This window comes from Lissotriton vulgaris, chromosome 3_2 (genome assembly GCF_964263255.1).
Source record: "Lissotriton vulgaris chromosome 3_2, aLisVul1.2, whole genome shotgun sequence".
In the NCBI taxonomy this organism is placed as follows: Eukaryota; Metazoa; Chordata; class Amphibia; order Caudata; family Salamandridae; genus Lissotriton; species Lissotriton vulgaris.
This window is the reverse complement of record NC_141690.1, coordinates 12,519,324-12,545,004: the sequence shown is the minus strand read 5'-3', so window position 1 is coordinate 12,545,004 and position 25,681 is coordinate 12,519,324. Positions and strand designations below refer to the sequence as shown.

At 51.1% G+C, this 25,681-nt stretch overlaps 1 protein-coding gene across 1 annotated transcript in view; it reads left to right on the top strand.

Annotated features, from left to right (window-relative positions):
• The window catches only part of WDR19 (WD repeat domain 19), a 637,672-nt gene that overhangs the window by 210,012 nt on the left and 401,979 nt on the right, over positions 1–25,681 (top strand). The window contains exon 17 of the mRNA XM_086963976.1: positions 22,694–22,898. Within this exon, the coding sequence (XP_086820102.1) occupies positions 22,694–22,898 (205 nt within the window). The remainder of the gene's footprint in view (positions 1–22,693; positions 22,899–25,681) is intronic.

Below are 25,681 nucleotides of genomic sequence, written 5' to 3'. Positions count from 1 at the left end.
GGCTCTCTCCCCAAAGGGAGGGGGCACCTGAAGGTTGGAGTAAGAAGATAACTGACTTGTCCCCAGCCCTACTGGCCTGTCTCCCTTTTCAAGGCCCCTGCTTGCAGAAACCAGCGTGTCCTGCAACCAGCAACTTCCAAGAACCCTAGAGGCCTGAGCTTCCTTCGACAAAGACTCTTTTCTCCTGTGGACACCGGATTTGTCCAACAAGAAACCAACCTAAGGACTCCGAATTCAGGCAGATCCGCGACCCCTGCACCACTCTGCACCCATCGCCTTTGGCCCAAGTCCAGGTGGCCCAATGATCCAGTAACATTTCCCTGGCGATCCTGACCTGAGATCTAGCATTGGACAACCTCTCATGAACTTCCCCACAATGCCTTCAGCCTCAACTTGAATGGTCACCGTGAGAAGTTGGCCTGATATATGATGTACACTAGTTCTAGTGACCACCTTGTATCAGTCCAAACAACCCTTATGATGATTGGTTGTAAGTCAACCTTATAGACCAGCTATCCTCGGGGTAGGGTGGACAAAGCAATCTTAGGCTAAACTCTATAAAGGCATGTGAAGCAAGCTGTTTTACCGTATACACTCTCCTTGAATACCAAATGAAAGGACACCACACAGATATATATTGAAAATATATATATATTTATTTACTACAAGTATCCCCTATACTCTTTATGAGCACAGAAGCAAATGCGTTAAAACAAAAGTGTTTAAATATACAAAAGTTGCACAATATGGATAGGCCCTGGTGGCCACTCAAACCATATACTAAAATAGTGGTATAAGAACCACGTATCAGAGAGGAAGAAGGCCTAGGGCCTTGAGGATCGCTGGGACTGCAAGGAGCTAACAAAAGTTAGTGACCAGGAGGCCCACGGAATGCATGTGCAGTGCTGAAAGTTACACGCTGGCGCTTATTGATTTCAATGGGTGCGTAAAAGTCACAAAGTTAACCCCTTCGATTCTGATGACGAGCTGAGCTCGTCATCAGCTACGGTGCTCGTATGCTGATGACAAGCTGAGCTCGTCATGTGACGCGGGTTTTTGAAAAACCCAGCACACAGCGGGAAAACCGCTAGCGCGCAAGGGGTTAAAGAAAAGGGAACCTTCTGGATGACCTAGAACCTAGCAACTTGGAACTTAGACACTAGAGTTGTATTTCTACATAGGAGCACCGGAGTGCCAGAGTTACCTCGCCCACAGGAAGCGGGTGCATATGTCTCAAAGTGTGTCTGGTTTCGTCGTGCTGTTCTATGGAGCCTAGAGATGAAGATGCTGTAGGCGGGTCGTCGAGGTGAGTTCCGGTGGATCCAAGAGTGGATCTGAAGAAGTGAAGACCTGAAAGCAGAGAGGACAATGTTCACAGTCACTAGTCAGTGACCGGCGAGGAACCAGGCGTTGTTGGGTGCAAACAGGTGAAGAAGGGTAGCTTGTCTCTGCAGCCTCGTGGACACGAAGAGGTCGAGGACGTCCAGGAGTCGATCACGAGCTGTCCCACGCAGGCTCTAGCTGATGGCGGTGTCTGCGACTTGATTGGCTAATGCAAGCCACTCAGGAGTTGAAGAAAGCTTGTTACTCGGACCAGCAAGGTCAGAGGGGCTGCTCCTTTTTACAGGAGCGAGGGCCAGTCTGGAGCAACCAGACCTGCGGTGTTGGTTGCAGATTTCGTCGCCAAGATGGCCACTAGCCAACGGACCAGTGACCGGGACGATGCGTTGAGTGGCAAAATGCACAAGGAACCCACGTAGATCGTGGAGATGCTGGAGGGCTGCTTTTCGGTGCAGATGCTGCTCGGTGGTAGGGCTTCTCAAACCCCAAATCACAGCGTTGAGGATGCCTCGGGTGCTGCACAGTCAGCTTCTCGTGGATCTTCCAAGATGGCCGGTCCCACATCTCTCGGTGCCTCCAAGGGTCTCTTCTTTTCAGGGACTGTGGATCAGGCTCTGAGATGTCTGGGAATCCAGGTTTTGTCTGGCTCTGGGCTCAGACTCCGGCGGGAGGCGGCGGCAAAGCAGACGTCCAGTTGCTTGATGGTGCCTGTATTCACAGGGTGGTCACTCCTTGGCCACAAGGGAGACGCTCTTCAGTCTTCTGTGCAGCAGAACCTCGAAGTCCAGTATTCTTTATTTATTTATTTATTTAGCATACTTATAGAGCGCAGACCTGTCACCCAGAGGGCATCCTGGCGCTTTGATCAGAGAACCCCCGCACTAAACAAGCACAGAGGCGCAGCCATTACTTGGGGAAGAGATGTGTCTTTAAAGCCTTCCTGAATGGAAGATAGTCCTGGTAGCTCCTAAGAGTAAGTGGGAGAGAATTCCACAATTTGGCTGCCGCCACTCTAAATGAGCGGCCGCCCATCCTCACTCTTTGAAACCTAGGCACCACCAAAAGGTGAGCCGATGACGACCGCAAAAGCCGTGGGGCAGAATACCATGTAAACATGTTTTGTAACGGGATGGGGCCTAGGAGGTGTATCGCTCTAAACACCAAACAGGCCGCTTTAAATTGGACCCGTAGATCTACCGGGAGCCAATGCAGATCACGAAGCGCAAGAGTAGAAGAGCTAGAGCTGGGTCGTGAGAGGGCCAGTTTAGCAGCCATATTCTGCACCCTCTGCAGCTTCCCTATCAAGTTTTTTGGGGCCCCCAGGAGAAGACCATTACAATAATCCAGCGGGCTTAAAATAGTCCCACGGACTATTTCCGGCCTGGACTGGGCGGGGAGCAGAGGCAAAACTCTGCGTAACATACGGAGCAGCATCATACATGTTCCCGTGGTTTTGTTGACATGTAGTTCTAATTGTAAGTTAGGGCCAAACATGACCCCTAAATTACGAGCTGACTCCGATGCCAACACTGGTTCGGAAAAGGTGCTAGGCCAGAAATTAGTGGGTTCTTCTTATTTTCAAGTCGAGTTCAGGATGATCTGAAGTCTTAGGACACAGCTCCTACTCTTAAACCAAATCTAGGGGCCGGATCACCTGCTAGGTCCCTCCTCTGAGTGGGACCAGGAAGGGGGTGGTTACACCCCCTTTCCTTTGTCCAGTTTCTTGCCAGGACTGGGGCTGGAAAGCCCCAGCTCCGGTTTGAACTGGCATATGCACAGGGACACCTTGTGTGCCCCAGGCATGTCTCATTCTATTCAGCCCTCCCTAACCCACTACACAAAATCCTGTCTGGGATGGTGCAAGCACCTCCCCTGACTGGAAACCCTTTGTCCAGGCCTCCCAAGCTGGAGGTACTCCCAGCAGCAGGAGGTCAGACTTGTGTCTGTGGTGGCAGCATCCATTTTGTGATGCTGAGGCTCATGTTTAACTTTACCCGGGTTTCAGGTTAGGTACATGTCGTCTCCCTCTCGAAGGGTGAAATGCTACCCCCGTCTGCAGAATTGGTGAGGGGGTAGTATTCCAAGTCATATGACACCTTACTCGACATGTTTTGATAAAGCCAAACCAAAGACAGCATTTAACCGCGAGGTTCATAATGCACTTAAGAGTATATGGTATGGCAATATCATGAAACAGCTAAAGGACGTTGCTCCGAAAGCTGCAGACAGGCTCAGCTCATGCCAGAGCACCATCTCACATGAAACCAAGCACTCTGCCTCCAGGATTGTCGAGGCCTGCCATAGGAGTGACTTATAGGTTATCATGTGTCCATATATGTTAGATATAGATATACTATATCTAAGTAAGAGGCGGTTACACCAACTTACCCCAGCTGAGTGATCAGCCAGTTGTATCAAATAGCTAGGCCAGGCCAGGGGTGGCACAATACATGCTGCAGCCCCTGGTATGCTTGGATACACCTATGCCCTGGGTACCTAATGTACACTGTTACAGGGGCCTATAAGGTGAACCAGCTCCAATTGGTAATGCACCTAGAGTGCATTTGCATTAATTTAGAGAGAGAACAGCAGGCTGTGGGTCTGATTAGCAGGCCCACAGCCGCATTAAGTCAGAAACCAGTGAAGCAAAAAGCAAACATTTGGGGTGACCATAGGATAGCAGACCCTACTCTCCTACACAACCCCCCCCCCCCTAACACAGGGACATTAGACTAACCTTGAGCAGTTGTGTCTTCATGTTCTAAGTGGAAGTACCTGGAGAGACCATCTGCATTACCATGGTCAGCCCCTGGGCGGTGCTCCACTGTAAAGTCCATCCCCTGTAGGGAAATGGACCACCTGAGTAGTTTGGGGTTTTCACCCTTCATCTGATTAAGCCATAAGAGGGGCTTATGGTCGGTCTGAATCTTGAAGTGAGTGCCAAATAAGTATGGTCTCAACTTCTTCAGGGCCCACACCACAGCAAAGGCCTCCCTCTCAATAGCTGACCAACGTTTCTCTCTGGGGGTCAGCCTCCTGCTAATGAAAGCAATGGGCTGGTCTTGGCCATCTACATTAAGTTGTGAAAGCACAGCTCCCACCCCCAAATCAGAAGCATCTGTTTGGACAATAAACTGTTTGGAGTAGTCAGGACTCTTCAAGATAGGTGCAGAGCACATGGCCTTCTTCAGGTCATCAAATGCCTTTTGACAGTTTACTGTCCACTGAACCTTTTTGGGCATCTTCTTGGATGTCAGATCATTAAGAGGAGTCACAATGGACCCATAGTTCTTAACAAACTTCCTGTAGTACCCAGTCAGGCCTAAGAAAGCTCTGACCTGAGTCTGGGTAGTTGGAGGGGACCAGTCCTTGATGGTCTGGATCTTACTCTTCAGTGGTTGAACTTGGCCTCCACCCACAAGGTGGCCCAAGTACACAACCTTACTCTGCCCTATCTGGCACTTAGTGGCCTTGATAGCGAGGCCTGCCTTTTGCAGAGCCTCTAGCACTTCCTTCAGGTGGACCAGGTGATCCTCCCAGGTGGAGCTGAAGATAGCAATATCATCCAGATAAGCTGCGCAAAAGTCATCCAACCCAGCAAGGACTTGATTCACCAACCTTTGGAAGGTGGCAGGTGCATTCTTCAAACCAAAGGGCATCACCACAAATTGGTAATGACCTCCTGGGGTCGAAAACGCAGTTTTGGCTTTGGATTCCTCAGCTAACCTGATTTGCCAATAGCCAGCTGTCAAATCAAATGTGCTCAAATATTTGGCAGAAGCCAATTTGTCTATGAGCTCATCTGACCTTGGAATAGGGTGTGCATCTGTCCTGGTGACAGCATTGAGCCCTCTGTAATCCACACAGAACCTAATTTCTCTCTTTCCATCTTTGGTATGAGGTTTGGGGACCAGAACCACTGGGCTAGCCCAGGGGCTCTCTGAGGGTTCAATGACACCTAACTCCAACATCTTTTGCACCTCAGTCTTTATACAGTCCCTGACATGATCAGGTTGCCTGTAAATCTTGTTTTGCACAGGAAGACTGTCACCAGTGTCCACCACATGGGTACACCAGTTAGTCTGACTGGGTGTCAAGGAGAACATATGTCTATATGACTGTAAAACTTGTCTGCAGTCATTTTGCTGATGTTCAGTGAGGTTGCCATCTAAGGCCACACCATCAACTGAGCCATCTTCAGGGTTCTGAGTCAACAGGTCTGGGAGAGGGTCACTCTCTTCCTCCTGTCCCTCATCTGTAGCCATGAGCAAGCCCATGTCTTCCCTGTCAACATATATTTCTTCAGTCTGTTGACATGGAGCACCCTGTGGGGGCTCCTGGGAGTTCCTAGGTCCACCAAGTAGGTAACCTCTCCCTTCTTTTCAACAATTGTATGGGGTCCAGACCATTTGTCTTGGAGTGCTGCAGGGGCCACTGGCTCCAACACCCATACCTTCTGTCCTGGCTGGTACTCAGTCAAGACAGCCTTTTGGTCGTGCCAAGCTTTTTGAAGTTCCGGGCTTGCCTCAAGGTTTTTGGATGCCTTCTCCATATACTCAGCCATCCTGGAGCGGAGACCAAGTACATAGTCCACTATGTCTTGTTTAGGCTTTTTGAGAGTTAACTCCCATCCTTCCTTCACCAAACATAGGGGTCCTCTTAAAGGGTGCCCAAACAACAATTCAAAGGGGCTGAAGCCAACCCCCTTTTGTGGGACCTCTCTGTAAGCAAACAGAAGGCAGGGTAGAAGGATGTCCCATCTCCGCCTGAGCTTTTCATGTAATACTTTGATCATACCCTTTAGGGTTTCGTTGTATCTTTCAACAAGCCCATTACATTGTAGATGATAATGGGTGGTGAACTTGTAGTTGACACCACATTCCTTCCACATAGCTGTTAAGTATCCTGACATGAAGTTGGCACTTCTATCAGATACTACCTCCTTAGGAAACCCCACTCTGGAGAAAACTCCAAGTAAGGCCCTGGTCACCACAGGCGCTGTGGTGGTCCTAAGGGTAATTGCCTCTGGATACTTGGTGGCATGGTCCACTACCACCAGTATAAATCTGTGCCCAGATGCTGTAGGGGGATCCATTGGACGTACAATATCAATCCCCACTCTTTCAAAGGGAACCCCCACCACAGGTAGTGGTATAAGGGGGGCCTTTGTTGTGCCACCTGATTTGCCACTGGCTTGGCAGGTGACACAGGAGCGACAAAACTCCTTGGTTTCTTCAGACAGGTGAGGCCACTGAAAGTGAGGGACAAGCCTGTCCTAGGTCTTGTTCTGGCCTAGGTGTCCTGCTAAAGGAATATCATGGGCCAAGGTTAGAAGGAAGCCCCTAAATTGCAGAGGTATAACAACCTCCTGGTTGTACCAGGTTTGGGGTCTCTACCCTCTGAATAAAGGAGCCCATCATCCCAATACACTTTATGGGTACCTTGAGCATTCCCAGCAGCCTCAGCAGCAGCTTGCTGTCCAAGGGGTTCAAGAGAAGGACAGGTTAACTGAGCCTGTCCCAAGTCTGCCCTAGAAGGTCCCCCTGTCCCCAGAAACTCAACCTGATCAGTCTCAAGTTCTTCAGGGACAGTTCCTTCAGGGGTCTCAAGATCATCTTCCTGGGAAGGCTGATCTACACTTGTAGGCAGGTGGGAAGGCACTGCCTTAACCCTCTTGTTCTTCCTCTTAGTAGGTGCTTGGTCCATTGTTCCAGAATCCAAGACCTGCGACTCAGTGAGGCACTATTTGGCCTGTGACCTGGTCACAGCAAGGACATGTGATGAAATCCCTAACATCTCTGCATGAGTCCTGTACTCCACTTCTGACCATAGAGAGCTCTCAAGGCCATTGCCCAACAAACATTCAACTGGGAGGTCTGCACTAACCTCAACTCTTTTTAGACCAGTTACCCCTCCCCAGGAGAAATTAACAATCGACACACTATGTGTAGTAGTGACATTGCTGGCATTGGTCACCAGGTAATTGTCGCCTGGTATGTACTGTCCAGGGTCCACAAAGCTAGGTGTCACCATAGTGACACTGGCACATGTGTCCCTGTATGCTTGAGTCACTTTTTCATTTATTAAAGGTGTCTGTCTGTACTTGCCCAGATTACTGGGGCTTATAGTGGTGGACAAATCCATGTCCCCATCTCAAATCAGTACAGCTTGTGTAGGGATTCTGACTAGGCCAGACTCTCCCTCAGTTCCCAAGGTGATACCCACTACCCTCTTTGTCTGTGGACCAACACTGCCAACTGTACTAGTGGGTGCAGATACCTTAGGGGCTGCAGTGTTGGGGGCTCCACCCTTTTTACACTCACTTGTCCAGTGAGAGGTGTTTATACAAGTATTACACCAGGGTTTCTTCTGACCTTCTTTCTTCTTCTTCTTGCAGGTTTGGGACCCACCCTCATTATTAGTTTGGGGCCCTGTTGAAGACTTCTGGTCTTTAGCTTTCTGCTCCCCACCCTTCTGGTCTGCCTTCTTTTGATCACCACCTTGGTTCTGGTTCTGATTCTTTTGCTTAACCCTGGTTCTAACCCATTTGTCTGCCTTCTTTCCCAATTCTTGGGGAGAGGTCAGATCTGAGTCAATCAGGTGTTGATGCAACTGCTGGTTCTGACAATTATTTAAGATTTGTTCTCTCATAAGTAAATTGTACAATCCTGTATAGTCTGTAACCTTACTTCCCAGCAACCAGCCCTCCAGAGCCTTAGTGGCACACTCAACAAATTCAGACCAGTCCTGAGTCTGTGTCTTCTGCGTCTCTCTGAACATCAACCTGTACTGTTCAGTGGTTAAGCCTAACCCATCAATCAGAGCACTCTTCAGGACCAGGTAGTTTCTAGCATACTCATCACTATCTGCGAGGAGCTTGTCTCTGCCTCTACCTTCAAAGGAGAGCCACAACATTGCTGCCCACTGCTCCTGAGGGATCTGCTGTACTCTTCAGGCCCTCTCAAGTGCAATTATGCATTTGTGGATGTCATCCCCAGCTCTGTAGGGGGGCACAATCTTACTCAGGTGTCTATTGTCATAGGACCTGTTTTTATCCTTAGGGATAATGCTGCCACCAGTGGATCCTAATCCACTCTCTCTAGCCTGTCTTGCTCTAGCAAGTTTCTCTTGGGCCAGGACAACTTCTAATTCTTGCTTCTGGATCCTAAGCTCAGCCTCTCTCATTTTGGCCTCATGTTCCCTCCTCTGAGGGGTTGCCATCCTCCTTCTGGAGTGACCATGAGAACCTCTAGAAGCATGGGAGGTGTCAGAGTCACTTGAGTGATTCCTTCTCCTCCTAGACTCCTGGTGAAGTCCACCTGGGGGTCTGAGTGGGTTTGACCCAGTATCAGTCCCAAATATGCTTAAATTAGCCTGGCTAGGCCTTCTGGCTGGCACCTGACTATTTCTACAATCATCAGATTCACTGTCCTCATCTTCCGCCTCATCCTCATCTACCTCATTATTCTCAGGCTGATTCTCATTCTGAGCTTCATTAGAGTTCTGGACATTAGAGACAGGGACATCAGTGTTATCATCTTCAGTGGGAGAGCCCCCTTCTCCATTCCCTGTGGGGTCTGGTTTAGAGGTTTTTAGGTCTCGCCTCTCAATGCGCAAGCGCATTGAAGAGGCGAGACTATAGCGTCTTAAACAGACTTTACCTAACTGGGCGATTTGGTGCTGTGCCCGTGGCTTTTAGGTCAATGCGCAAGCGCATTGACCTAAAATGCGCGTGCACATCACCAAATCGCCGTCTGTTCCCTCAGCCGCACTCCTCCCACACCTTTGAAGTGAAGCTTAGCTTCACTTCAAAGGCCCCTGCTGCTTTCACACCCTCACCCCGCTCCGCCCCCTCCCCTGCCCGCCGTGTCGCATTTCTCCTCCCCCCTCCCCACAGCAATGCCCTCAAGTGTCCAGGAGCCCCGAGTCTTAGTATGCGCTTCCAGCAGGCTGTTGTTAATTTGAATCTCTGTTGCGAATGTTCTCTCTCCAGGAGTGGTTTTCTATTTCTTAACGCTTCATTAGCACATTTTACAAAGTCATTGCTAACCTTTTTAATTCATGATCCGTAGCGTGACATCCTGAGACACGGTTCTCCATCTCAGTTCCCAGGTAGTTATCCTCGTTCTCAATAAATCTACTTACATCCGAATAGCAGGCTTCATTTGGACAAACGGGACAGATATTTGCGAAGAGTGTACACATATTTATTTTACACTCCAGGGGAAATCTTGTTCTAGTGTGTACCGTGTGCACAGCAAGCCGTTACCTGCGCACACACGCCCACGGACACGCACACAATGGTGCAAACGCGCGCGCACAGACACATACAGAGAAACACACTCGCACGCATATAGACACACACACTACACACAATAGCACGCACATTCACATTAACGCAGGCACGTGCGAGCACACATACACACGAACATACATGTCGTTTTGCAAAGAGACTCCCACAGATGATGATAAACACCCGCAGGCACGCATTCACATGGAAACAGTCGCAAACACACAAACACTTCTACAACAGGTGTCCCTTCAACCATTTTCTAACAAAGACTGACAGAGACACACAGACCTTCCCAGAATAAATGCACGTGAAAACGGACAGACACGCACCAGGACACACCACACAGACGCACACTGTAGGGGTGTAACAATGTCCTACCACTCACGCCTCCAGGGTCACCAGGTCACGTGCATGTTACCCACCTGTGTGCCACTGCTGTTATGTCAATATTGCCCAGCTCTGCTGATACAAGGCTTCTAGACAATATACACAACCACCCCATCCACCACCACATCCACCACCGCATCCACCACCACCACATCCACCACCGCCACATCCACCACCGCCACATCCACCACCACATCCACCACCACCACATCCACCGCATCCACCACATCCACCGCATCCACCACCACCACCACATCCACCACCACATCCACCACTTCCACCACTTCCACCACATCCAGCACCACCACCACCACATCCACAACCACATCCACCACCACCACATCCACCACCTCATCCACCACCTCATCCACCACCTCATCCACCACCGCATCCACCACCACCACATCCACCACACCCACCACCATCACTTCCACCACCACATCCACCACCACTTTCACCACATCCACAACCACCACCACCACATCCACCACATCACCACCACATCCACCACCACATCCACCATCACCACCACATACACCATCACATCCACCACCCCCACCACCACCACATCCACCATCACATCCACCATCACCTCCACATCCACCGCCACATCCACCACCACATCCACCACATCCACCACCACCACTTGCACCACCACCACCACACCCACCACCACTACATCCACCACCACATCCACTACAACCACCACCACCGCATCCACCACCACCACCGCATCCACCACCACATCCACCATCACCATCACATCCACCATCACATCCACCACCACATCCACCACCACATCCACCACCACCTCACCACCGCATCCACCACCACCACCACCACATCCACCATCACATCCACATCCACCATGACATCCACCGCCACATCCACCACCGCCACATCCACCACCACCACATCCACCACCACCACATCCACCACCGCCACATCCACCACCACCACATCCACCACCACATCCACCACCACCACATCCACCACCACCACCACATCCACCACCACCACCACATCCACCGCATCCACCACCACCACCACATCCACCACCACCACATCCACCACCACTTCACCCACCACCACTTCACCACCACATCCACCACCACCACATCCACCATCACATCCACATCCACCATGACATCCACCGCCACATCCACCACCGCATCCACCACCACATCCACCACCACCACATCCACCACCGCCACATCCACCACCACATGCATCCACCACCACATCCACCACCACCACATCCACCACATCCACCACCACCACCACATCCACCACCACCACCACATCCACTGCATCCACCACCACATCCACCACTTCCACCACATCCACCACCACCACCACATCCACCACCGCATCCACCACCACCACATCCACCACCACATCCACCACCTCATCTACCACCTCATCCACCACCACCACATCCACCACCGCATCCACCACCACATCCACCACCACATCCACCACCACATCCACCACCACATCCACCACCTCATCCACCATCTCATCCACCACCTCATCCACCACCGCATCCACCACCACCACATCCACCACACCCACCACCATCACTTCCACCAACACATCAACCACCACTTTCACCACATCCACAAACACCACATCCACCACCAACACATCCACCACATCACCACCACATCCACCATCACCGCTACATCCACCATCACATCCACCACCCCACCACCACCACATCCACCATCACATCCACCATCACCTCCACATCCACCATGACATCCACCGCCACATTCACCACCACATCCACCACCACCGCATCCACCACCACCGCATCCACCACCACCGCATGCACCACTACCACCACACCCACCACCACTACATCCACCACCACATCCACTACAACCACCAACCACCGCATCCACCACCACCACCGCATCCACCACATCCACCACCACATCCACCACCACCACCACCACATCCACCACCGCATCCACCACCACATCCACCACCACATCCACCACACCCACCACCATCACTTCCACCACCACATCCACCACCACTTTCACCACATCCACAACCACCACCACCACATCCACCACATCACCACCACATCCACCACCACATCCACCATCACCACCACATACACCATCACATCCACCACCCCCACCACCACCACATCCACCATCACATCCACCATCACCTCCACATCCACCGCCACATCCACCACCACATCCACCACATCCACCACCACCACTTGCACCACCACCACCACACCCACCACCACTACATCCACCACCACATCCACTACAACCACCACCACCGCATCCACCACCACCACCGCATCCACCACCACATCCACCATCACCATCACATCCACCATCACATCCACCACCACATCCACCACCACATCCACCACCACCTCACCACCGCATCCACCACCACCACCACCACATCCACCATCACATCCACATCCACCATGACATCCACCGCCACATCCACCACCGCCACATCCACCACCACCACATCCACCACCACCACATCCACCACCGCCACATCCACCACCACCACATCCACCACCACATCCACCACCACCACATCCACCACCACCACCACATCCACCACCACCACCACATCCACCGCATCCACCACCACCACCACATCCACCACCACCACATCCACCACCACTTCACCCACCACCACTTCACCACCACATCCACCACCACCACATCCACCATCACATCCACATCCACCATGACATCCACCGCCACATCCACCACCGCATCCACCACCACATCCACCACCACCACATCCACCACCGCCACATCCACCACCACATGCATCCACCACCACATCCACCACCACCACATCCACCACATCCACCACCACCACCACATCCACCACCACCACCACATCCACTGCATCCACCACCACATCCACCACTTCCACCACATCCACCACCACCACCACATCCACCACCGCATCCACCACCACCACATCCACCACCACATCCACCACCTCATCTACCACCTCATCCACCACCACCACATCCACCACCGCATCCACCACCACATCCACCACCACATCCACCACCACATCCACCACCACATCCACCACCTCATCCACCATCTCATCCACCACCTCATCCACCACCGCATCCACCACCACCACATCCACCACACCCACCACCATCACTTCCACCAACACATCAACCACCACTTTCACCACATCCACAAACACCACATCCACCACCAACACATCCACCACATCACCACCACATCCACCATCACCGCTACATCCACCATCACATCCACCACCCCACCACCACCACATCCACCATCACATCCACCATCACCTCCACATCCACCATGACATCCACCGCCACATTCACCACCACATCCACCACCACCGCATCCACCACCACCGCATCCACCACCACCGCATGCACCACTACCACCACACCCACCACCACTACATCCACCACCACATCCACTACAACCACCAACCACCGCATCCACCACCACCACCGCATCCACCACATCCACCACCACATCCACCACCACCACCACCACATCCACCACCGCATCCACCACCACATCCACCACCACATCCACCACCACATCCACCACCACATCCACCACCTCATCCACCACCGCATCCACCACCACCACATCCACCACACCCACCACCATCACTTCCACCACCACATCCACAACCACCACATCCACCACCAACACATCCACCACATCACCACCACATCCACCATCACCACCACATCCACCATCACATCCACCACCCCCACCACCACCACATCCACCATCACATCCACCATCACCGCCACATCCACCACCACATCCACCACCACATCCACCACCACCGCATCCACCACCACCACGTGCACCACCACAACCACACCCACCACCACATCCACTACAACCACCACCACCACTGCACCCACCACCACATCCACCATCACCACCACATCCACCATCACCACCACATCCACCACCACATCCACCGCATTCACCACCACATCCACCAACACATCCACCACTTCCACCGTATCCACCACATCCACCACCACCACCACATCCACCACCACCACCACATCCACCACCGCATCCACCACCACCACATCCACCACCACATCCACCCCACCTCATCCACCACCTCATCCACCACCACTAAATCCACCACACCCACCACCATTACTTCCACCACCACCACCGCATCCACCATCACCACCACATCCACCATCACATCCACCACATCACCACCACATCACCACCACATCCACCACCACATCCACCATCACCTCCACATCCACCATCACCTCCACATCCACCATGAAATCCACCACCACATCCACCACCACCACCACATCCACCACCACCACATCCACCACCACTTCCACCGCATCCACCACCACCACATCCACCACCACATCCACCACATCCGCCACCGCATCCACCACCACCACCACATCCACCAGCACATCCACCACCTCATCCGGCACCTCATCCAACACTGCATCCACCACCACCACCACATCCACCACACCCACCACCATCACTTCCACCACCACATCCACCACCACATCCACCACCACTTTCACCACATCCACAACCACCACATCCACCACCACTACCACATCCACCACATCACTACCACATCCACCACCTCCACCACATCCACCACCACATCCACCACCACATCCACCACCACATCCACCACCACATCCACCACACCCACCACCATCACTTCCACCAACACATCAACCACCACTTTCACCACATCCACAAACACCACATCCACCACCAACACATCCACCACATCACCACCACATCCACCATCACGCCACATCCACCATCACATCCACCACCCCACCACCACCACATCCACCATCACATCCACCATCACCTCCACATCCACCATGACATCCACCGCCACATTCACCACCACATCCACCACCACCGCATCCACCACCACCGCATCCACCATCACCGCATGCACCACTACCACCACACCCACCACCACTACATCCACCACCACATCCACTACAACCACCAACCACCACATCCACCACCACCTCATCCACTACCACATCCACCACCACCACCACCACCACCACATCCACCACCACATCCACCACCACATCCACTACAACCACCAACCACCGCATCCACCACCACCACCGCATCCACCACATCCACCACCACATCCACCACCACCACCACCACATCCACCACCGCATCCACCACCACATCCACCACCACATCCACCACCACATCCACCACCACATCCACCACCTCATCCACCACCGCATCCACCACCACCACATCCACCACACCCACCACCATCACTTCCACCACCACATCCACAACCACCACATCCACCACCAACACATCCACCACATCACCACCACATCCACCATCACCACCACATCCACCATCACATCCACCACCCCCACCACCACCACATCCACCATCACATCCACCATCACCGCCACATCCACCACCACATCCACCACCACATCCACCACCACCGCATCCACCACCACCACGTGCACCACCACAACCACACCCACCACCACATCCACTACAACCACCACCACCACTGCACCCACCACCACATCCACCATCACCACCACATCCACCATCACCACCACATCCACCACCACATCCACCGCATTCACCACCACATCCACCAACACATCCACCACTTCCACCGTATCCACCACATCCACCACCACCACCACATCCACCACCACCACCACATCCACCACCGCATCCACCACCACCACATCCACCACCACATCCACCCCACCTCATCCACCACCTCATCCACCACCACTAAATCCACCACACCCACCACCATTACTTCCACCACCACCACCGCATCCACCATCACCACCACATCCACCATCACATCCACCACATCACCACCACATCACCACCACATCCACCACCACATCCACCATCACCTCCACATCCACCATCACCTCCACATCCACCATGAAATCCACCACCACATCCACCACCACCACCACATCCACCACCACCACATCCACCACCACTTCCACCGCATCCACCACCACCACATCCACCACCACATCCACCACATCCGCCACCGCATCCACCACCACCACCACATCCACCAGCACATCCACCACCTCATCCGGCACCTCATCCAACACTGCATCCACCACCACCACCACATCCACCACACCCACCACCATCACTTCCACCACCACATCCACCACCACATCCACCACCACTTTCACCACATCCACAACCACCACATCCACCACCACTACCACATCCACCACATCACTACCACATCCACCACCTCCACCACATCCACCACCACATCCACCACCACATCCACCACCACATCCACCACCACATCCACCACACCCACCACCATCACTTCCACCAACACATCAACCACCACTTTCACCACATCCACAAACACCACATCCACCACCAACACATCCACCACATCACCACCACATCCACCATCACGCCACATCCACCATCACATCCACCACCCCACCACCACCACATCCACCATCACATCCACCATCACCTCCACATCCACCATGACATCCACCGCCACATTCACCACCACATCCACCACCACCGCATCCACCACCACCGCATCCACCATCACCGCATGCACCACTACCACCACACCCACCACCACTACATCCACCACCACATCCACTACAACCACCAACCACCACATCCACCACCACCTCATCCACTACCACATCCACCACCACCACCACCACCACCACATCCACCACCACATCCACCACCGCATCCACCACCACATCCACCACCACATCCACCACCACATCCACCACCTCATCCACCACTGCATCCACCACCGCATCCACCACCACCACATCCACCACACCCACCACCATCACTTCCACCACCACATCCACCACATCCACAACCACCACATCCACCACCAACACATCCACCACATCACCACCACATCCACCATCACCACCACATCCACCATCACATCCACCACCCCCACCACCACCACATCCACCATCACATCCACCATCACCTCCACATCCACCATGACATCCACCGCCACATCCACCACCACATCCACCACACCCACCACCACATCCACCACCACATCCACCACCACCACATCCACCACCACCACGTGCACCACCACCACCACACCCACCACCACATCCACTACAACCACCACCACCACTGCACCCACCACCACATCCACCATCACCACCACATCCACCATCACCACCACATCCACCACCACATCCACCGCATCCACCACCACATCCACCAACACATCCACCACTTCCACCACATCCACCGCATCCACCACCACATCCACCAACACATCCACCACTTCCACCGCATCCACCACATCCACCACCACCACCACATCCACCACCACCACCACATCCACCACCGCATCCACCACCACCACATCCACCACCACATCCACCCCACCTCATCCACCACCTCATCCACCACCACTAAATCCACCACACCCACCACCATTACTTCCACCACCACCACCGCATCCACCATCACCACCACATCCACCATCACATCCACCACATCACCACCACATCACCACCACATCCACCACCACATCCACCATCACCTCCACATCCACCATCACCTCCACATCCACCATGAAATCCACCACCACATCCACCACCACCACCACATCCACCACCACTTCCACCGCATCCACCACCACCACATCCACCACCACATCCACCACATCCACCACCGCATCCACCACCACCACCACATCCACCAGCACATCCACCACCTCATCCGGCACCTCATCCAACACCGCATCCACCACCACCACATCCACCACACCCACCACCATCACTTCCACCACCACATCCACCACCACATCCACCACCACTTTCACCACATCCACCACCACTACCACATCCACCACATCACTACCACATCCACCACCTCCACCACCACATCCACCACCTCCACCACATCCACCACCACATCCACCCCCACATCCACCCCCACATCCACCACCATCACCACCACATCCACCATCACCACCACCACCACATCCACCACCACCATATCCCCCAGATCCACCACCACCACATCTATATGTGTGTGGCTCTGTGTGTGTGTAGGTGCAAATGCAATGTTCTTGGATTTTCGTCACAATAAAATACACTGAACATAATCTTCACAAAAGTTATTTACAAGCGTTTAAGCTATTGCCATTATAAATTACAATAACTTTTATTTAAGTATTAATTATTTACAAAATTAAAAGCCATTGTTATTTGTAATATCAAGACATCTAAGTCACGTAAATACAACACACATTGCATTACAAATGCTATAGGTGTCACATTTGCAAAAGTTAAAACTATTGACATTGTAACTGACAAAGCTATTAATTTTTCTACTTTCAAAACCAACACATAAATAAAAAAAAGTGTCATTTACAATACCAATAGCTCAAACTTTCCTAATGCGAGACCTATTGCATTTCCAATGCTTGTTAGAGCTTCAGACTGGTCTAAAAGCTCTCTGAGGTGGGCTGTACTAGGGTTCTGACCCGGCTTGAGACCTCTTAAGGTACACAGCTGCCTCAACTCTTTAAAGTTTAACACAGCAAATTTGGATGGTGCCTTTGTAGGGTCACTCTCAACAGGGACAGAACCAGTGGACCCCTCTGCTCCAGACATTGCTCTAGTGTGGGTGGATGTGTTGCAATCTACCTACACTGGTGTTTACCTACTAAACCTTCTCTAGTTAGTTGTAGTCAGGGTGTGCTAATCCCTTTGTTTTACAACAACTAAGTTCAGTAGAACTTAAGTATACTAGTCTTGTTTTATATGTACCTAACGGTACCTGTATGATCTTTCCGATGATGTTTTCAAAGATTGCAATGGTGAAACAACAGCAAGCTCAAATCCCAACCGCTGCTCACCAATGTGAGAAGTTGGCCTGATATATGATGTTCACTAGTTCTAGTGACCACCTTGTATCAGTCCAAACAACCCTTATGATGATTGGTTGTAAGTCAACCTTATAGACCAGCTATCCTAGGGGTAGCGTGGACAAAGCAGTCTTAGGCTAAACTCTATAAAGGCATGTGAAGCAAGCTGTTTTACCATATTCACTCTCCTTGAATACCAAATGAAAGGACACCACACAGATATATATTGAAAATATATATATATTTATTTACTACAAGTATCCCCTATACTCTTTATGAGCACAGAAGCAAATGCGTTAAAACAAAACAGTGTTTAAATATACAAACGTTGCACAATATGGATTGGCCCTGGTGGCCACTCAAACCATATACTAAAATAGTGTTATAAGAACCACGTATCAGAGAGGAAGAAGGCCTAGGGCCTTGAGAATCGCTGGGACTGCAAGGAGCTAACAAAAGTTAGTGACCAGGAGGCCCACGGAATGCGTGCGCAGTGCTGAAAGTTACACACGGGCGCCTATTGATTTCAATGGGTGCGTAAAAGTCACAAAGTTAAAGAAAAGGGAACCTTCCGGATGACCTAGAACCTAGGAACTTGGAACTTAGACACTAGAGGTGTATTTCTACACTGGAGCACCGGAGTGCCAGAGTTACCTTTCACAGGAAGCGGGTGCATATGTCTCAAAGTGCGTCGGGTTTCGTTGTGCTGTTCTATGGAGCCTGGAGATGAAGATGCTGCAGGCGTGTCGTCGATGAGAGTTCCGGTGGATCCAAGGGTGTATCTGAAGAAGTGAAGACCTGAAAGCAGAGGGGACAATGTTCAAAGTCACTAGCCAGTGACCAGCGAGGAACCAGGAAGGAACCAGGCGTTGTCGGGTGTAAACATCATATATCAGGCCAACTTCACACAGTCACCGCGCCCGGATCTTGTGAGAGAAACCCAACTTCTAAAGACACGCCTGCACCCCAGCCCCTAGATTGCCCAACCAATGGTATCCCTGCATCCCTCCACTATCCAACTCACCTCTCCAGTCGCTGGATTTCATCAGCCAGTCTTCTGGTCTGAGCCTGCAGCTGTTTTTTTCTGCCAAGGATTTCCATTGATTTCTCAGGGCACCTGATGCCTCCTTTGACCCCGCAACCCGGCCGCCCCTGTATGGCTGGTGGTGCAGTTTTGGTGCTACTTGGTGACCCCTTTAATGCTGACCTCAACCCCCAGAGCCTGCGTCCCTGAACCAAGGGTACTTACCTGCAACCAGTGCCTCTTTGAAGTGCCCCCACCTCTCACAGGCTAACATTTGGCCCTGTGACCTCTTCCCCCTGCTGTTCCAGTGCCGCTGGTGGTGCTGTACCTACCTTATTCCGACCCTTGCCTTGTGTTGGTCAAACCCTTCGAAGACTGAACCTGTAAGTCGATTGCTTACCTGAAATTACTTGCCTGTCTTTCCTCCCACGGGATTGCATTGGGTTTTTTCTGTATTGCAATAAGTGTTGATTCTGAGAATAAAACAAAGTATCTCTTTCACATTTCATGCACCTGTAAAAAAAATGATGCTTATACAAACCTTTGCCAACTGTAATTGAAAGTATAGCAGTTCTGAAAAGCTTACTTACCTATATCTCAGTTCCACTTGGTTCCTAAAATAAAAGTAACTAAAGTAATATTTTTACCAATGTTGGCCTGGAGTTAGTCATTTAGTATATGTTCATCCCTTATATGAGTATGTATAACAAATGCATTCTCACTACCCTCTGATAAGCCTAACTGCTCAGCCCAGCTACCACAAAATTGAGAGTAAGGTATTATTTATTTTATCCTCTGTTATGCCTTTGAGGACCTACTGGACTCTATGCACACTTTACCTCTTTTTGATATAGTATATGCAGAGCCAGCTTTCTACACCTATTACTAGGAGTACCAACTTTGAGTGGTACAAAATGCTGCTGTGAGGATTCTTTTGAACATTCCTTCCTCTGAACCCCAACTTCTGGCTTCACACACTATCCAGTTAAGAAGCAAGAAGGTTCCCTGTATTTTGTTCCTTACTATTCACAATTCTGTATCTCTTTATATTAGAAATAGACTTCTTTGGTGCAGTCTACCCTACATGCTTAGAGCCTCTTCTCTTCATATTGCCACATACCAAGATCAGCCTGGAGGCAGATAACTTTGCTATCTTGCCTCCGAAACCCAGAACTCTTTTCTAATTTCAATATGTAGCATTCAAAACCTTTCTCTCTTCTGAAAAAATCTGAAAACTAGGCTGTTTCCGGTCTTACTCTGGACGCCAGGACGCCTCTGAGTAGTTGAATTGTCTATAAATCTACTTCATTCATTCATTTACTCATTCATTCAAATCGGACCATTACGCCCTTTGAGGATATGATTAAGAAGCTATGTGGCCTACCAGAGACTACATGGGTTCCCTGCCTACAAGTCTGACCCTCGGCTCTACAACCCGAAGTCAGAAGTGGAGCCTCCAGACATCTAACTAGCTTTGAGAAATTACTGAAAGACAGGAGTCACAATAACCATATAATATCAGCATTGTATAGGATGCTTCAGGAAGTGACGCCTGAGGGGAAAACCCTGGTCGATAAAAGATGGGAAAAAGAAGAAGGTGAGTGAGCTCAATGATGGAGAATGGGAGATGATTCACAATATGACAGAATTTACATGCTTAGTGTAAAGGGGAAAGAAATGCAACAGATGCTACTCACATCTTTGTACCACACCCAAGAGAGGTTGTGAGATAAAAGCAAGAGGGCGAATGCTGTAGAGTCTGTGGAATACCAAACACCCTTGCACATCTGGTGGAAAGCAGACAGTCCAGATTCTGAGAGAATCGATGGCTAGTCTTTGGGACATATTAGCCTTGGAAAATGTACGCTCGCCCTGGAGCATAGACTCAAATCCTTTGAATTTGACTGGGGATCTTTCCTGACACTTCTGTTGGCAAAATATAGGGAACTCATTTGCCCTCAATGCTTCTGAGTCCTCTGCATAATTCATGAGAGTACTTCACAGTTTCGTAATAATGGATAGAGTCTGGGGTCCAACAACTTGGAAAGTATCGTCCTCTGATGGAACCCTATGTAGACACAATGAATCGACTTACACTTCGCCTTTAACTGTCCAAACTGCCCTAGTGTTGGGGTGGGGGTCTTAGGGTCTCACAGGGGTTTTGGGAATTGTACAATTATACTGCTTCTTTGAGCATTCCTACCTCGCTGAAATGAGAACAGATGATCAGTCGGCTGAGTCATTATGGAAAATTTCAATGGGTTTCATCCAATCTCTACTGAGAACAGAGTTTCAAGATACCCTTAAGTAGTGTGTTGTGCACTTTTCTGTTTGTAGAGCCGCTTAACTTTCCCTGAAGGCATTAATTTATCATAAGTGATCTTTACTTATGAGATGTACTATAATCAGTGAGTTTGGTGGCTGACATCTTAAATGACAGGTTCTATATGTCCTTTTGATCCCTCATCTCAATAAACACAACCAACTTGCCCATCCTGTGAACAGGCACTGATAAAACAGATATCACTTATCAATTATCTACACTGAATTTGTGAATGCTGGACATTATACATAATGCCACTCATTTGAAATTGACCATCCAGTGAACATAAAAAAAAACATACAGAGAATTTATTTTTGCTAATTTGCTTTTATTCGCTTGATTGTTTTCACAGGATCAAAAGTAATATTGGCCGGAGGGACGAAATTGCCATTTTCACACAAACCATTGATGCTACATAATGGGGAGTTAACATGCCAGACACAAAGTGGAAAAACAAACCATTTCTATTTGAACACTCACAGTTTCCTTGGCAATTTAAAAGAGTCTGGATCTAATGACCTGAAACAGATGCTGACACAGACTTTAACACTTAAAAGGTACGCTTGTTCTGTGCTGTTGTATGTCTTATGATTTAATTTGTATAATAAATGACCACAATTGTGTACATCTGTGGCATTACCGATCAGTTAAGGGAACTCCTTTAAATTTTTATAATTTTTCAAGTGTTTAACATTTCCCTATCCACAATTGTGAAAACAGCAGGAGAGCGTAAGATCAAATGTCACTATACAGAATATTTTTCCAATAAATTTGGGTTCTGTCATAGTCCCAGTTTATATTACATAAGTTGTACCAAAAGTGGATCAGATAGTATTGCTGACAGTCACGTTTAAGCATATGTCTTGTGGAGGACTTCCTGCACAGACCAGCTCCACACAGGCTCAGGATGGAGCATCTGCATTCAAGGCAAGGACTCCACTGAGCTGGCCAGCTCCCACAGACAGTAGTGCTTATGGGTGGGTATGGAAACAAGCCAACCTTCTATGTCAGTGAACAGTGGGAGTAGGTCTCCTGGCCATCCTTCATCCTGGACTGAACCAAGCTGGCCTCCTCAATGGAAAGTATGGAAAATATCGGGCTGCCTTCACTGATCAGAACAGGGAAGTCACACTATTTTAAATGAGATGGGGCTTTAAAAATGAGGTACCACCCTTCTCCAATGACCTAACATGACTTTACCTTCAATCAATCAATCAGTGAACTTGTAAAGTGTGCTACTTACCCGTGAGGGTCTCAAGGCGCTGAGGGGGGTGGAGGGGGGTTGTTGCTACTGCTCGAAGAGCCAAGTCTTGAGGAGCCTTCTGAAGGTGAGCAGGTCTTGGGTCTGTCATAGATGGGTGTTCCAGGTCTTCGCTGCGAGGAAAGAAAGACATCTGCCGCCGGAGGTTGTTCGTTGGATGCGCAGTACAGTGGCAAGGGCGAGGTTGGCGGAGCGGAGCTGGCGGGCAGTGGTGTAAAGTTGAGTCTGTTGTTCAGGTAAGCTGGTCCGGTGTTGTGGAGAGCTTTGTGTGCGTGGGTGAGGAGTTTGAATGTGATCCTCTTGTTGACGGAGAGCCAGTGCAGGTCTCTGAGGTGGGAGGTGATGTGGCTGCGGCACGGAACGTTGAGGATCAGTTAGGCTGAGGCTTTCTGGATGTGTTGTAGTTGTCGCCGGTGTTTGGCCGTAATTCCTGCGTAGAGTGCGTTGCCGTAGTCCAGCCTGCTGCTGACGAAGGCTTGGGTCACTGTTTTTCTTGTTTCGATTGGGATCCTGCAAAGCATGCGGAGGGTGTTGTAGCAGGAGGAGGAGATGGCGTTTCGACATGGAGAGGGAGGAGTCCAGGACGAACCCTAGGTTACGTGCGTGGTCTGTGGGAGTTGGAGTTGCTCCTAGTGTGGTCGGCCACCATGAGTTGTCCCACGCAGAGTGGGTGGGATCTAGGATGAGGACCTCCGTCTTGTCCGATTTCAGTGCCAGGTGGCTGCTCCTCATCTATTCAGCGATGGCCTTCATTCCCTCGTGGAGGTTGGTTTTGGCGTTGTGCGGTTCCTTGGTGAGGGAGAGGATGAGCTGGGTGTCGTCGGTGTAGGAGATGATGTTCAGGTCGTACTGGCGGGCCACTTGTGCGAGGGGGGCCATGTAGACGTTGAACAGCGTCGGGCTGAGGGATGAGCCCTGGGGTACGCCGCAGATGATGTCGGTGGCTTCGGAGCGGAAGGGCAGGAGGCGGACTCTCTGGGTTCTGCCGGAGAGGAAGGACGTGGTCCAGTCCAGGGCCTTCTTCTGGATACCGGCTTCTTGGAGGCGTGTTCTTAGTGTGCAGTGGCAGACCGTGTCAGAGGCGGCTGACAGGTCCAGGAGGATGAAGGCTAACGTTTCGCCATTGTCTAGTTGGCGCCTTATGTCATCTGTGGCGGCGATGAGGGCGGTCTCGGTGCTGTGGTTGCGTCTGAATCCGGACTGGGATGGGTCTAGGATGTTGTTGTCCTCGAGGTGGCGGGTCAGCTGCATGTTGGTGATTTTCTTGATGACTTTCGCCGGAAAGGGGAGCAGGGAGATGAGCCGGAAGTTCTTGATGTCTTTGGGGTCCGCTTTATGCTTCTTGAGGAGGGCGTTGATTTCGGCGTGCTTCCAGCTTTCCGGAAATGTTGCTGGTTCGAAGGAGATGTTGATGATCTTTCGCAGTTGGGGAGCAATGGTTGGGTCCGCTTTGTTGAGCACGTGGTGTGGGCAGGGGTCTGACGGAGATCCTGAATGGATGGAGTTCATGACCTTGCGTGTCTCTTCATCGCTGACGTGGGACCAGGAGGTCAGCTGGTTGGTGCAGGTGGCGTTCGGGGTGTGGTTTGTTGTGGTCGGGCGGATGAGGAGTTGAAGCTGTCGTGGATGTCGACGATCTTGCGATGAAAGAAGGTGGCCAGTGAGTCGCACAGATCTCTCGAGGGCGGGATGTCGTTGTTGTTGGCGCTGGGGTTGGAGAGTTCCTTCACTATGTTGAAAAGTTCTTTGCTGTCGTGTACCTTGTTGTCCAGTCGGGCTTTGAAGGAAGATCTCTTGGCTGTTCTGAGGAGGTGGTGATGTCTGCAAATGGCATCCTTGTGGGCTGTGTGGCTGTCTGGTGTGCGGTCATGGAGCCATTTCTTCTCCAGCTTCCGGCATGTACGTTTGGAGATCTGGAGTTCTTCGGTGAACCAGGTGGCTTTCTTGGTCGGGGTGAAGATGTTGGCGCAGTCGTTGATCCACTGTCTGAAATTATAGGCGGCGGTGTCTGTGTCAGCGGGGTCGGTGGGTGGGTTCTGGGTGAGGGTGGAGGTCAGCTGGTCCTCAGTGAATTTGCTC